Below are 12273 nucleotides of genomic sequence, written 5' to 3' on the forward strand. Positions count from 1 at the left end.
TCCAACTACAGCACAGTCCCATGACGTATCACTCAAAGTGCTCTGCTGAAAACGTGCCGGTATAAAGACATGACAGTGTGTCACTGCAAGAGAATGGATGTTATTTTTCAATTGTGTGCTACTAATTAATCCAACAGCATTTTCAAATAATTTGAGCAAGTGTTGTCTTACAGGTTTAAAGAAAAGCAAAACATTAACATGTATAATTATTAAATAAGTGGGATAAAGATGAAAAATCATCAGAAATTCGAGACAGGATCACAAAAAGAGGCAGAATATTAGACTATTTCTCTGCCTCTAAATTCACTCATGACTTGAACAGGATGGATTCTCTTCTTTGCAGAACCTTTTCTGACAGCTGCATAGATTTCTTCTGGCTTCTCTCTTTTAATTAGGGGCTTCTTCTCTGGAGCCTTCATTCTCCACATCACAACAGGATGTCGTGGGCCAGTAGGACTCTGAATCTTGATAATCTTTGTGGATGCAATATAGGACATCTTCACTGTCTGCACCACAGCATTCATTAAATTTTTGGCAGCCTGAATTAGCGAAGTGACGCTATCCAACTGTAATAAGAAACAAACATTAGACTAGGAAGCCAGTCTGCTTTTAGTCACAATATGCTGAGGAATAAACGACAGTTAAAAAATAAGACTAACATACCAAACCCTAATTTCTTTGTTTTCCCTTGATGCGTTTGATCATTACAGTCATGTCCCACTGCTCAGGCCTAAAGTGATATGCAGAAACTTGTGCTGGTGGAATACAAATGTTTACATAGATAGTTTGTTGTTTTCTTTTTTAAATGTGAATTCATGATGCTTGTCTGCAGGGTCTCATTGCAATTACTGCTGACAGGTTATGAAACTGCCTCAAAGAAGAGCTATGAAAACGTGACCCTTTACTTCCTTTGTATCAGCACTAGGTAGAGTCTCCAGCTGCTCCTGTCACATTCCAGTTTCCCACACATGCTCCTGAGCAATGCTGGGATAAATGTGAAGTGGCTGGCTTTGTCACCTAGTCTCAGTGGTCAGGACTTTTAAAGGTAATTAAGAGCAGGGTAGCACACAGAAATTGCAGTGACTCTGTGGCCCCTCATACTGTTTAAAGAGTGCCAACCTAAGAGGCAGAATGCATCACAAACTAATCCTCATCATCTACTACCTTCTTCAACAGCATACTACATAGGCCTGCAAGCATTAAATCAAAGGCATCTTCCATCAACACTCACAGAAATAGTGCATTCAATTTGAACTGAAAATCTGCTAACTGGAACAAAAATCACAGCTTTAACAAGCCAGTGGCTCTGCCATGCTGCTCTGTAGTGGGATACAAGTGAACGGATGGATTGCACTGTGCCCTGCCCACGCAAGGCGTGCAGGCTGCAGTGCCTGTGGGCTCCAAGGAGAGAGCGCTGGGGACACTTCAATTACCTCCACAGCCCCAAGGACTCTGGCAGCCCAGCCAGAGGCTGACTTACCAGTGTGGCACAGCTGCACTGTGCAAACGTCATCCTATGATGCGTGTTGAGTAGAGGCATTTTATTGTGTGTTAACTCCCCCGGTGAGTCTTAATCTCAGACTCTAGGCACACATCTGGCCCGACATGCTCCAGAAAGAGATTCCAAGCAGACTACTTGCAGAACAGAGTTACTACTCTGATGGGGAGAGCCATCTCAGGGGTGGTGGCTCTGCACAGCTAAGAACAAGCACCAGTATGTAACGAAAGGCCAACACTGGCAAAAGTACTGATGCCTGTAATTGGCCATCAGTGTTATTTCAGCCCTTGGAGATGAGAAAAAGCCTTTTTCTCATTTCTCATGTTCTCACAACACAGACTGCTAAGGCTCAGGCTCATCCTTTCAGAATTAATAGGGACAACAAAAACACAGAAGGGAACTGGGGGTGTGTGTGCGTAGGCAGGGGGAGTCCTTTCATATCTGGTGTTCTTAAAATCCAAGAGTAGAGAATTGCTCTGTGTATGTTTGCTACAGCTTGTATTATACCATTTTAGACAAAATGTCTACAATTTTATTTTGGGTCATATAGAAAACTTGTTTTTGACAGGGTTGGCTAACTGCTGAATGGTGCCCCATTTCATTTTGAGCACAGTGCTTTCTGTACTGTTAAATGTCTTTTGGATTTATTTGCGTGAAAGAAAGGCTGTCTTGCCCCTTCAACTTCAGGTACTTTTGCTGTTCTCATAGTGCACCAAGAACTGCTAGGGCCAAATATAGGGCATAAATCATCTCAGTGACCTAGATGAGTAGCTTTTTATCTTCGGTCACTACACTACCATTTAATCACAAGGGTGACAATTTCAATTTGGAAAGGAATCTCCTCTCCAAGTACCTTTAAGAAAGACCTGCTTTACACATTTATTATTTATTTTATTTAGTATTTATTTATTTAGAAATATTTGTTTTATAAATATTATTTAGATAAATAAATAAATTCTACCTGAGCTGCCTGCCATTTTATGACGTCCTCCCAAAAGAGGGAAGAGGAGTGTTAAAAGTCAAATAAACATCCGTGTGCCAGGATGAGAACAGTATTGGCTTTGGCACTGTAGATAAGCCTCAGATGTGAGACGGTCAAAAGGTGGGGTTTAGTTGCATTTTTGGAAACATCTCTGAAGTGGCAGAAAAAAAACCTCCAGTTAATGTCATGCTTATTGCTTCTCTCTGGAAGTGCCAAAACCACCCTTTACTAATTCCTGCCACGTTCTTCACCAAAAGTTAAAATACTTTGAAGGCCTGGTTGAATGTACATGTATGTGTGAGGACAAACTGAAATTATACGCTACGAAAAGGTGTAAAATTTACCAGGTGGACTCTAAAGTTCATTCTTGCCTGCAGCATGTGCGCTTTTTAGAAAGGCTTTCCTATTTATAAATCGTCAGGTAATCTTTGCATGGCAGCATTTGGGGGCAGTATATGGGGCCTGTGATGTACAAACTCACCTGCAGGCCAGCAGGCTGCCTAGCCCCTCTGCTGCATTTAGCTGTGCGAGTTTTTTGGGACACGATTTGAAGCGAAGTTCAAAGCACGCGGTGCCCTCCAAGCTTAAAGCATGTTTCAAATGCTGCTTTTAATCCAAACTTCCAGGCTGTCAGTAAGGTCTTCTGCTCAAAGGTGTTGCCATTACACTCCCGATGCATCTTCAGTCCCCAGGGTATCCCTTTTTCTAGCGAGGCTGACTAGAGGGGTAGCATTAGCTCACTGGCAGATGAACTGACGTCCTGGCTAAGTTTCAAACTGCTGATACTCACTGTCACAGTACAGATTATTGGTTAGAAGGAACGAGAAGCAGAGAGAGACAAGACTTCAGGTGAACTTTTTCAAACTAATCAGATGATTAATTGTACACAGACACACACAATTTTAATTATTTGTTGTTTTCTAGAATGGCTGATGACATCATGAGTCTGACAGCTTCCTAAGAGCTTTGAATAATCCTGCCCCCCTGGCAACGGCCGATATTGGTGGCATCATACACACTCACTTTTCTAGCAGTGGCTCTGCAGTACCACTATGAAGCTGCTGTGCTCCAGGGGGAGCAAAAGAAAAGATGGTTTTGTTCCTGTGGCAGAAGGTGTATGCGCTTAAGGGGCACGTCTTTTCCTGAAGTGCCTCAGTGACTTCAGTGTCTGTAATCCTTGCACTTTTGAAGTTGCCGGGAGTTAGAGCCATACTAAGAGGATGTCAGGCTGGGCAGCAAGCCGTGCTGTGCTGGAGCAGGTCTAGTGGCTGCTGCTCTGGGAGTGGCGAGAAAATAAATTTGTTTGCATGGATTCTAGAAGAAATTGGTAGCAGCATCTAGGCAGGATAGAAAATTGGCCCAAAACTTCATCCAGTTTTTATTGTGACTCTAGTTTATACTGTGAAATATGGATAATGAAGTTGAATCCTTTCAGGAGAACTGTTACAACTTATTTACCTTTTCTCTCCCGCGGAAACTTAAGTTAGTATCACCTCATTCTGGCATCTGTAGCTCCTTTTGCAAAACGGCTGTGGAACAGTCCACAGCTCCTGCACCACAGCCCTGTGATCAATGAAACTGTTTTTTTTTTTTTCAAACTAAAATAGTATAGATCTACTATAAATGAAAAATAAATAAACTTCATGGGTCTCCAGTTTTGAACAGGTTGTAATTACAAACCAATACTTGGCATGTTAGTATCACAGTTTGACATAAGCACTGGGACTTGAGTGGACACCTATCAACTACGTCATTTTAAATGCTAAAATTCTGAAGACTGAATTATAAACCCAATTGTACAGCTGTACCAAGGTGGAATGGCTGAATTCCACTGCCCCCTTGCCATTTCAGGGGAATGGAACCTCTGCCATAGTATTTAAGCTCTACAAAAGATGCCCTGAGATACAAACAAGCTGGCAAAACCAGATAACTAAAAAAATAAAAAAATATTAAAAAAAGATCTGCTCTGTGCTGCCCTGCTGCAAAGCAGACAACCCATCTGCCGCTAAGGCTGTTTCAATTAGGCTGTTTGTGGCAAATACCATGGAGGGGGGGTAGTGTAGGTGGTGCACGTCAGGACAGGCAGCAATCACCATTAATTTTACTTTGCTCTTGTCATCTCTGCTTAGGCAGTGACTTATAGGAAGATTTACCTAATGCCACCCTTTAGGCTGTCCATGTTATTTGCAGTGTCTTAGTGTCCACGTTCCCACTCAATTTTCTGCATGCATCCCACACTAGTCTTTATTTCTCTACAGAAAATGTGGGTATTGTGAGGGGGAACAAAAAAAGGGGGCATTTTTAACTGCATTCCAAATTTTGGAGAAGCTTTTAGATGTTCTTGGACAGGTACTACAGATGGTGAGTATCAGGCCGTACATTTAATCCTCTCTTATCTCTAGAGAGCAGCTGGTTTTATACTTCAATGCCAGTAAAGTTATAGAGTCTGGTGTAAATCTATTATTCTTCTATAAATGTAACGTACTCAAGGACTGTCTTCACTTGGATGCCTGTATCTCAGATATTCAGCAGGCACTTCAAGGTCTCTTAACATATCTAGGGAAACTGATGAAATGAAACTTGGCATAAATGAAAGATTGATAAAATATTCATTGACCATTTAAGGTAATTTCATTTAGAGATGTAGCTGCAAACTCTTCAAAGTGTACTAAGTGGTACATAAAGATTCACTAGTAAAACAAACCAACCCAAACTAAAAGCTGTTTTATTTTTGCATTGGTCCCACTTTTGCTCTTTTGGCACTTTTCCATGGAGACAAAACATTCCAGCCTCCACGATTCACAGGTCTGACTGTCAGTCAGGACAACAATTCATTAAAGGATTTAGGAAAAGCATCCCTTAGCAAATCTTTCCTCATTTAAATATGTCATCTGTCCTGTGAGCGTTAGTACTTTGTTTCCATTGCGAAAGGAATACAGAATGATTCTATAATCATTGTAACTTCATACTGTGGTGAAACACAGTATATAGAGACCTGAAGACAGTAAAATATCACAGCCCCCAAACCTCACCACCAACAAAAATCAGACTGGCAGCACCCATGCTGGAACCGACTCTCATCTCTGGCACTTGCATTCTTCTGTGTGCAAGTAAGCAAACTCACCATTGAGTAACAAAGCAGAAGAAAAACGGAGTTCAGAAAAATGGGATTTTGAAACTCTTATTTTCAATTCGTTTACATGCATTGTATTTTTCACATTTTGGGAAATAATTTCACATATTAGCAATCCATTGCTACAAGAAGTTTAATGATGTAGCAACTGATATGGTTAGTTATTTTTACTTAATGTTCTGAATGATTAAGAGAATCATGATTTAGGATTTAAGGAAACTCTTGCTCTGCCCAATTATTTTCTGTTCAGCATACTAGGAAACGCGTGCCTTGTTGTGTGCCAGTAGGAGTTGTTTCTGTAGCAGTTAAATATTTGAGTCTCCTTATTCTCAAAGCCTGTAAATAAGTCAGTCTCCTGCTCATGTTCTTTGTGTAGATTTGCAGATGCTGTCTGTTTGACAAAAAAAGTGGCAGACAATTGCCTTTTGGAATAAAGCTGCAAGAGACCATGCAAAACAATACTCACAAAACATTGCGTGATATGTAACGTGCAAGTCTGCTGGAGCCCCAGTTGTGGTACTCTGGATTGGTCTGCTGTGAGCATTAATTTTTTTTGCAGGGAACTGAAGCTTTACTATTTGAGCAAAGATTTATCAATTGGCTGTTTACAATCTCCCAAGTCCCATTTACATTTCAACCAGACTTTCATTTTTCATACAGGTGAAAACCAAGAATTGAGTATCAAATACACAGTTCTTTACTCAATGTCTGAACTTAAAATTCTTTTGTAAACACGGTCAGTTATTAAAGATTGATCTTAATTGAACCAGTAGGTTTAAATACATTCCTAGGAGCAGATTTTCTTTTTTACACTGTACTGAGACACCAAGACTGAATTTTCATGTCTTTGTCAACTACTTCTGAAAATAACATGAATTCTGCATTTCTGTTAAGAGTAGCAAGGTTCTAAGTCATGCCGCATTTGAATTAAGGAGTACTTACTACATTGTGCTTTCCATTTTCTTGCCACTTTTGTACGACGTTTAACAATTTGCTGTGGTGAATTATGTTATGGTTCTTTCACTAATGTTGCTATATAAAATAAAGTGATTTAATCCCTTAAAATTAAAAGTAGCACAACAATTCAAACAGGTAAATTATTAAATCCTGACTGTTGAAGACATCCAAGTTTTCCTTGGCCTGGGCCAGGATTTTAACACTAGTTACCTGCCTTGTCTGAGCTGAGGATGTTTACATTTCCACAGTTTCTTCTCCACCCAGAACAGATAGAAATGGTATAGAAATGCAAAGAAATGGTCTCTTATAGCTTTATTTCAATAGATAATTTCATTGTAATGGAGATCTTATTGTAACAGTGACATCAGAAGGGGAGTGTTGAAGAAAGCACAGGAAAAAGTTGAAGACTTGGGAGCACTTCATTAACTACCATGTTTCGTCATATAACTGCTAGATGATACATAAAACCTACCATGGATCAAATCCCAGTACAGGTTATATATGAAATAAACCAAAGGGAGACTCGCCATTGTGATTCTTTTTTCCCATTACTGGAAATTTTTCCCTCTGCCTTTTGCTCACCTCTGCTTTACCCTTTGGAATATAGGAGAGATTTCATCCCAGTTTGTGGAACTGGCCTTGGGAAATCTGGCTCACCGCTTGGCTGGGTAATCTGGGGGCGTTTGTTTTCACTGAGCTGAGTTTTCCTAAAAATGTGGCTATTCCATTGGTTATCAGTGTCTATATGTCTGTCTAGTAACTACACTATACACTTCAAGAGTATGTGGAGTTTGTTCTGTTTTACCCATTTTTCAGGTGGGTAAATTGAATCTAATGAAATAACTAACCATTAATTCAAAGAACTGAAACTGAGTCCTAGAATTAGACCAGGCCCTGTGTCCAAGTTAAATGATAAACAAACAACTTGTGTAAGTACTGTGAAACTTATCCATGAAACGCCATAATGGAACATAGGCTAAGACAGGCCGTTAGCTCAGTCCCAAGTACTGCTGCTTGCACTTGCAGGAAGGTTTTAAAAAAAGGAAACTATTTTTTAAAAAGAAGTCCTTGAGAAAAAGAGAAGAATGGTTTAAGATAAATCCTTTCCTTGCTGTGTCCGTCAGTTGCTTTAGTTTGTGAAGAAACAGAACGCTTGTTTCAATAATCTTTTACATGCACTGAGGCTAAGAATTATAAAATATATCCTGATTTTGCTAATTAGCAAAGTAATTATTATTACAAAAAGTTAACTATCTTGTAGTGCACATTACCAGGGATACTTCTTGCTGCTTAAAATTAGTTTTTCTCAGTAGATGCAGTTTAAAAGCAATAGCAACTGTCTACCTGTAATAAATCAAGTGGGCTATTACAGTAGCCAATATTTCAATATGATTGCCAGCGGGCTGCTCAGCCCCCTGTTCTCATTGACTTGTCTTTTAGGAGGAAAAGGCAAACCCAAAGAGAAACCCTGAAAGGAACTGAAGTGCACGGCTCCCCATCCCCTCCCCTGCCAAAGGAGCAGCTCTTAAAGAGTTCAGCCAAACGCCAGCTCTTCCCACATGGCTCCTCTCTAGCAGTAACTCAGAACCTCCAACTGTAACGAAGGCGCTGAGCAGCTCGCCAGCTGCCACAGTCCTCACATGTTGGCTGAGACGTGGTTTTCCTGGGGTACAGTTATCCAAGGATTGGGAGTGTGTCAGTCAAAGGCCTGTTGGCAGCTACAGCTACCCTACCCTGCATTTTTCTGCATGCTAGTTCTGTGGGTTTCTACCTATGGTGTAGCCTTCAAAACTGAAACATGTTCATAGCAATGTTGTGCAACTTTTGACTGAACTGGCGTGGGATCTCAGTGGTAATGTGGTAAGTGAAAGAGACATTTAAGTCCAGTCTTGAAGCATGAAGTTAGAAGTATTAAAGCACCTACATTTGGCACAAAAGGGGACTTACGGCACTGTTCAAGTAAGTCTGGTTCTTGGGATACCAACAGGAAGAGTCAAAGCTAAATCATATGAGACATTTGCAGGAAATTATAGAGTGAAACAGCCCTCAGTGCACAGGTAAAGCTGGATAACCTGGGAGATCTCTTCTGTGCCATTTATCAAATTCTGTGATACTGTAACTCTGAGAACTCTCTCCTCCAGGTTTCTGTTTCCTTTTTGAGGCCAAAAAGCTTTGTCTCACTTGCCAAATACAATATAAAATGAAATACAAGAAGATAATGACTTAAATAGCACAAACCAGAATTGTCTGGTAGAAGGCAGGGAGCGCGATGCTCACATATAAGATACGTTAATTTTCTGCCCTGTGATATAACTCTCTTCATTTAAAGCCACTGTTGGGAAAAAAAAGCAAGCTGTCAACGTGCAAACCTATCATTGTGCAGTACTTGTAAACGAATTATATCTGATTATCTACATAACTGAATGCAATTACTGTCAGTCTGCACACTGTAAATGTTACCCCATTATTTTGTGCCTGAAGAGGCACAAATTAATTCTAATTAATGGAAGGAATTGTCTGTTTCCTGTTTAATCACACCTAGTGAAGATTTCTGAATCCTCACCATTTGTACTTGTGCAGCTTACAAATTGGCAATGCTAGCTGCATTATTTAAAAATTGGAGTATTTTATGGGAGCATGAAAGACTAAATACTGATCAATGAATTTTTAATGAGTGAAAAAACAAAACCACAGTGAATGAAGAATTAGAAGCTCATGATACACACTTCCTCTCTTTTTCTGTACTTGACTCTTTGTAACCACCATAACTGGAACTCTGAGCATTAGCATGCCACTGACTAGGAGAAGGACACTAGAGCTCAAGGGAGAAAGGCAGGTGTCCATGGAACTGTAGTAAGAGTCAAAAAGCCAGTAACTGAGGAGAGCAATCGGGAGCACTACCAGCTGGATACTCCCTGAAGCATTCCAACTGCCGCAGGCAAACCGGCCTATTTAACTTACTGTAATGATATGGCAGGGGTATTAAGAAACATGCCAGGGGAGGCTGTCAGAGGCATTAGAGGGAAGAGGAAGGCACAAGGACACAGATTAAAAACAACCAAAGAAGATAATGTGATACGGAGAATGAATGACTATGAGCTGTGTTTGTGGATTACAACATTTTCATACACATGATGCTCTTTGTTGTCATGGGAATAAGTCCCCAGGGGAACTATGCTGGCAGTCACCAGTACCTCCTTAAGTACAGTGCTTAAAGTACTTTAAAAAAAAAAAAACACACTATAGAAATAGGTAAGAATCCATTTTCCTGTTGACGGAGGTAAAGGCGCCCTTATAGCATGGCACTGCTGGCCACTGTTAGATACTAGTATATAAGGTTAATCTGTAATGCCATTTTATATTCACTTTCTCCTCCAGAGCTTCATCTGGAAAGAAGATACTGGTTAAGACAGATGTTGTGACTTAGCTCTATTTCAAGAAGACAGTTCTTTCTTTTACAGATCTACAAGTATGTGATGGAGTAAGACTACATGCTCTGCTCTTCCTCCCTCTGACTCGGTCTTTAGGCTTCAACAGAGGATTTTTTTTCATGAACTACTACTCTTCTTGTGAGAAAAAATATTGAAAATTCCTTGGGGCTGATTTAAATCAGAGATCCTTGTGCACAATTCTTACTATTGGAGGAAGGGAAGTGTGAGGTGGATATAAGTGCTAAGTGCCATCTTACATCTGTAGAACAGTGCTTTTATGTGTGGATTTGTGATCTGTTACCAGCTTTTGCTCAATCATTCTCACTTTGTACAGCAAAGTTGACTTGCTGGTGTGGAAGCTGGTATTAATCATCTGATTGCGGAAATCTAATTTTTCACAGGAGAGGAGCTTTCCTCCTTTGCTCTCTGCTTGCGTACACCTCTCACAGCTGGTGAGGCAGACAGAAGATAGCAGAAGGGAACTGTGAGAAGCCAACAACAGACAGCTGAGGGATGACCAAGAAATCAGGTAGTTCAATCCTGAGCATACATGTACATGGGTACAGAAGAGAGAAATTGCAGGGAAGCAGTGAAAAACGGAGCAACCTGTAAGTATGTTTATTTCCTAATGCTCTTTCTTTCTAATGCACTTTTTCCTGTAGGAGATCTTCACTATCCAAACAAAGGATACAGTTTCAGATATTTTGAGACACAATTTTTTTACTTAATGCATAATAAAAACTTCACTATCTGCAAGGGCATGCCCCCTTTTTTTGTTAATCATGCCCGATGTCTCTTTTTCCGATTCTCGTTCTTTATTAGTATGAACAGATAAATGAGAGCAGATCAGGACTGGGGAGATTTTAATCCTATTCCAGCTACAGTTTTGACTCCTTGAAAAAAAGAACTTTGCTATTGATTTTATGGGAGCAAAATCGGAAGATTTAGTAGTGTTGCATAAACCATAAAAACCCCTTTTGGCTAGAAGAGTGAAATTCAGCTGCTTGACCAGATACTTGACAAGATAATCAGGACACAGATGTTCTGTCTGCGTGTTTTCTATGGAGTTTTTTTCCTTACTATGCTCCCAGATCTGTGTGCATGCGCACGTGTGTCTCAGAGATGGGAGGAGAGAGCAAACTTCTGGGCTTTCTTATTTTGTCACTTCTTCCAAGGCCAGCCAACCTACATAATCAAAATTCTAAAGCCCCCAGGTGGACTTTCAAAGACAGAATTTGCTCCAGCTTTTAAAAAAAACAATTCAGTAACAGCCATTTTGTATTAGTAGTGAATTTCTCTCCCTTTTTGCTTATCACTTTATCCATACAGTGTATTTTTAATTCCCATATTCTCCTATAATTGAATCAAGTCAAAACCAAACAGTTCATTTACATATAGATAAGGACAAGCCTTATAGGAAAGCTATCACAGTTTAGTTTGGTTGCATTTTCACATAACCACAATTTTCATAGAAAGAGGACAGTCAATCATGAATTCCCTCCCCTTCCGAATAACAGATATATTTTTACCAGTGAGACTTTTTTTATTACCATTGCAGTTGCAGCATTTTCCAAGATTGCTTTAACAGAATAACAAATAGAATTTACAGCATCTCACCTTGACTCCACAAAACACTTCCAAAACTGTCCAGGACTCTAAGCATGTTCTTAATTTCCACTGACTCTAAGCTAAGCTCCTGTTTAAGTGTGTTTATTGAACTGGGTCTGAGTTAAGCATTTATTTGTACAAGTAATTGCTTTCCTGAATGGAACTTCTGGATGCACACAAGGTATGTCTTCATCTTCCTTCCTTGAAACAGGGGTAAGATCTATAGTCATCCCTCTGGGATTACGACTGAAGATAAGTAAATTTTTGTACCAGGGTTATGTACTTTCCGCTGTTGATGTATGGGTGGCACAATAAAACGGTGAAGAAAACAATGGGTATCATTACAGTAGGAGAAAAAAAGAGCAACAACCAAACTAGGCTTCCAAGATTTCTTGCAGTGAGACCACCAATCAATTGCACTGAGTAATGGAAACAGGACCAGGAAAATTACAGATCATATATATCAGGCAGTATGCAGATATTTATAGGTCAAGGATCCATGTGACTGCAAATTTGCCAAAGTAGTGGACAACTCAAATTAGATGTACGCTGCAATGTGCAAGAAGCTGTATCTTTTAACTAGTTTTTTAAGCAAGTAAGGTTTATCTATTTGTGTTGTGCATTTGTTCACTTGTCAGTCCTCCACTAACTTTTTTAATTTACT

General features: G+C 39.9%; 1 protein-coding gene across 5 annotated transcripts in view; it reads right to left on the bottom strand.

The window, feature by feature from the left end:
* Positions 1-278: 278 nt before the first annotated feature.
* The window catches only part of CTNNA3 (catenin alpha 3), a 520316-nt gene continuing 508321 nt past the window's right edge, over positions 279-12273 (bottom strand). For all 5 annotated transcript variants that reach the window (XM_086616261.1, XM_086616260.1, XM_086616263.1 and 2 more), the window contains one exon: positions 279-566. In XM_086616261.1, the coding sequence (XP_086472387.1) occupies positions 279-566 (288 nt within the window). The remainder of the gene's footprint in view (positions 567-12273) is intronic.

The sequence above is a fragment of the Tauraco erythrolophus genome, chromosome 9, assembly GCF_009769465.1.
Source record: "Tauraco erythrolophus isolate bTauEry1 chromosome 9, bTauEry1.pri, whole genome shotgun sequence".
NCBI lineage: Eukaryota > Metazoa > Chordata > Aves > Musophagiformes > Musophagidae > Tauraco > Tauraco erythrolophus.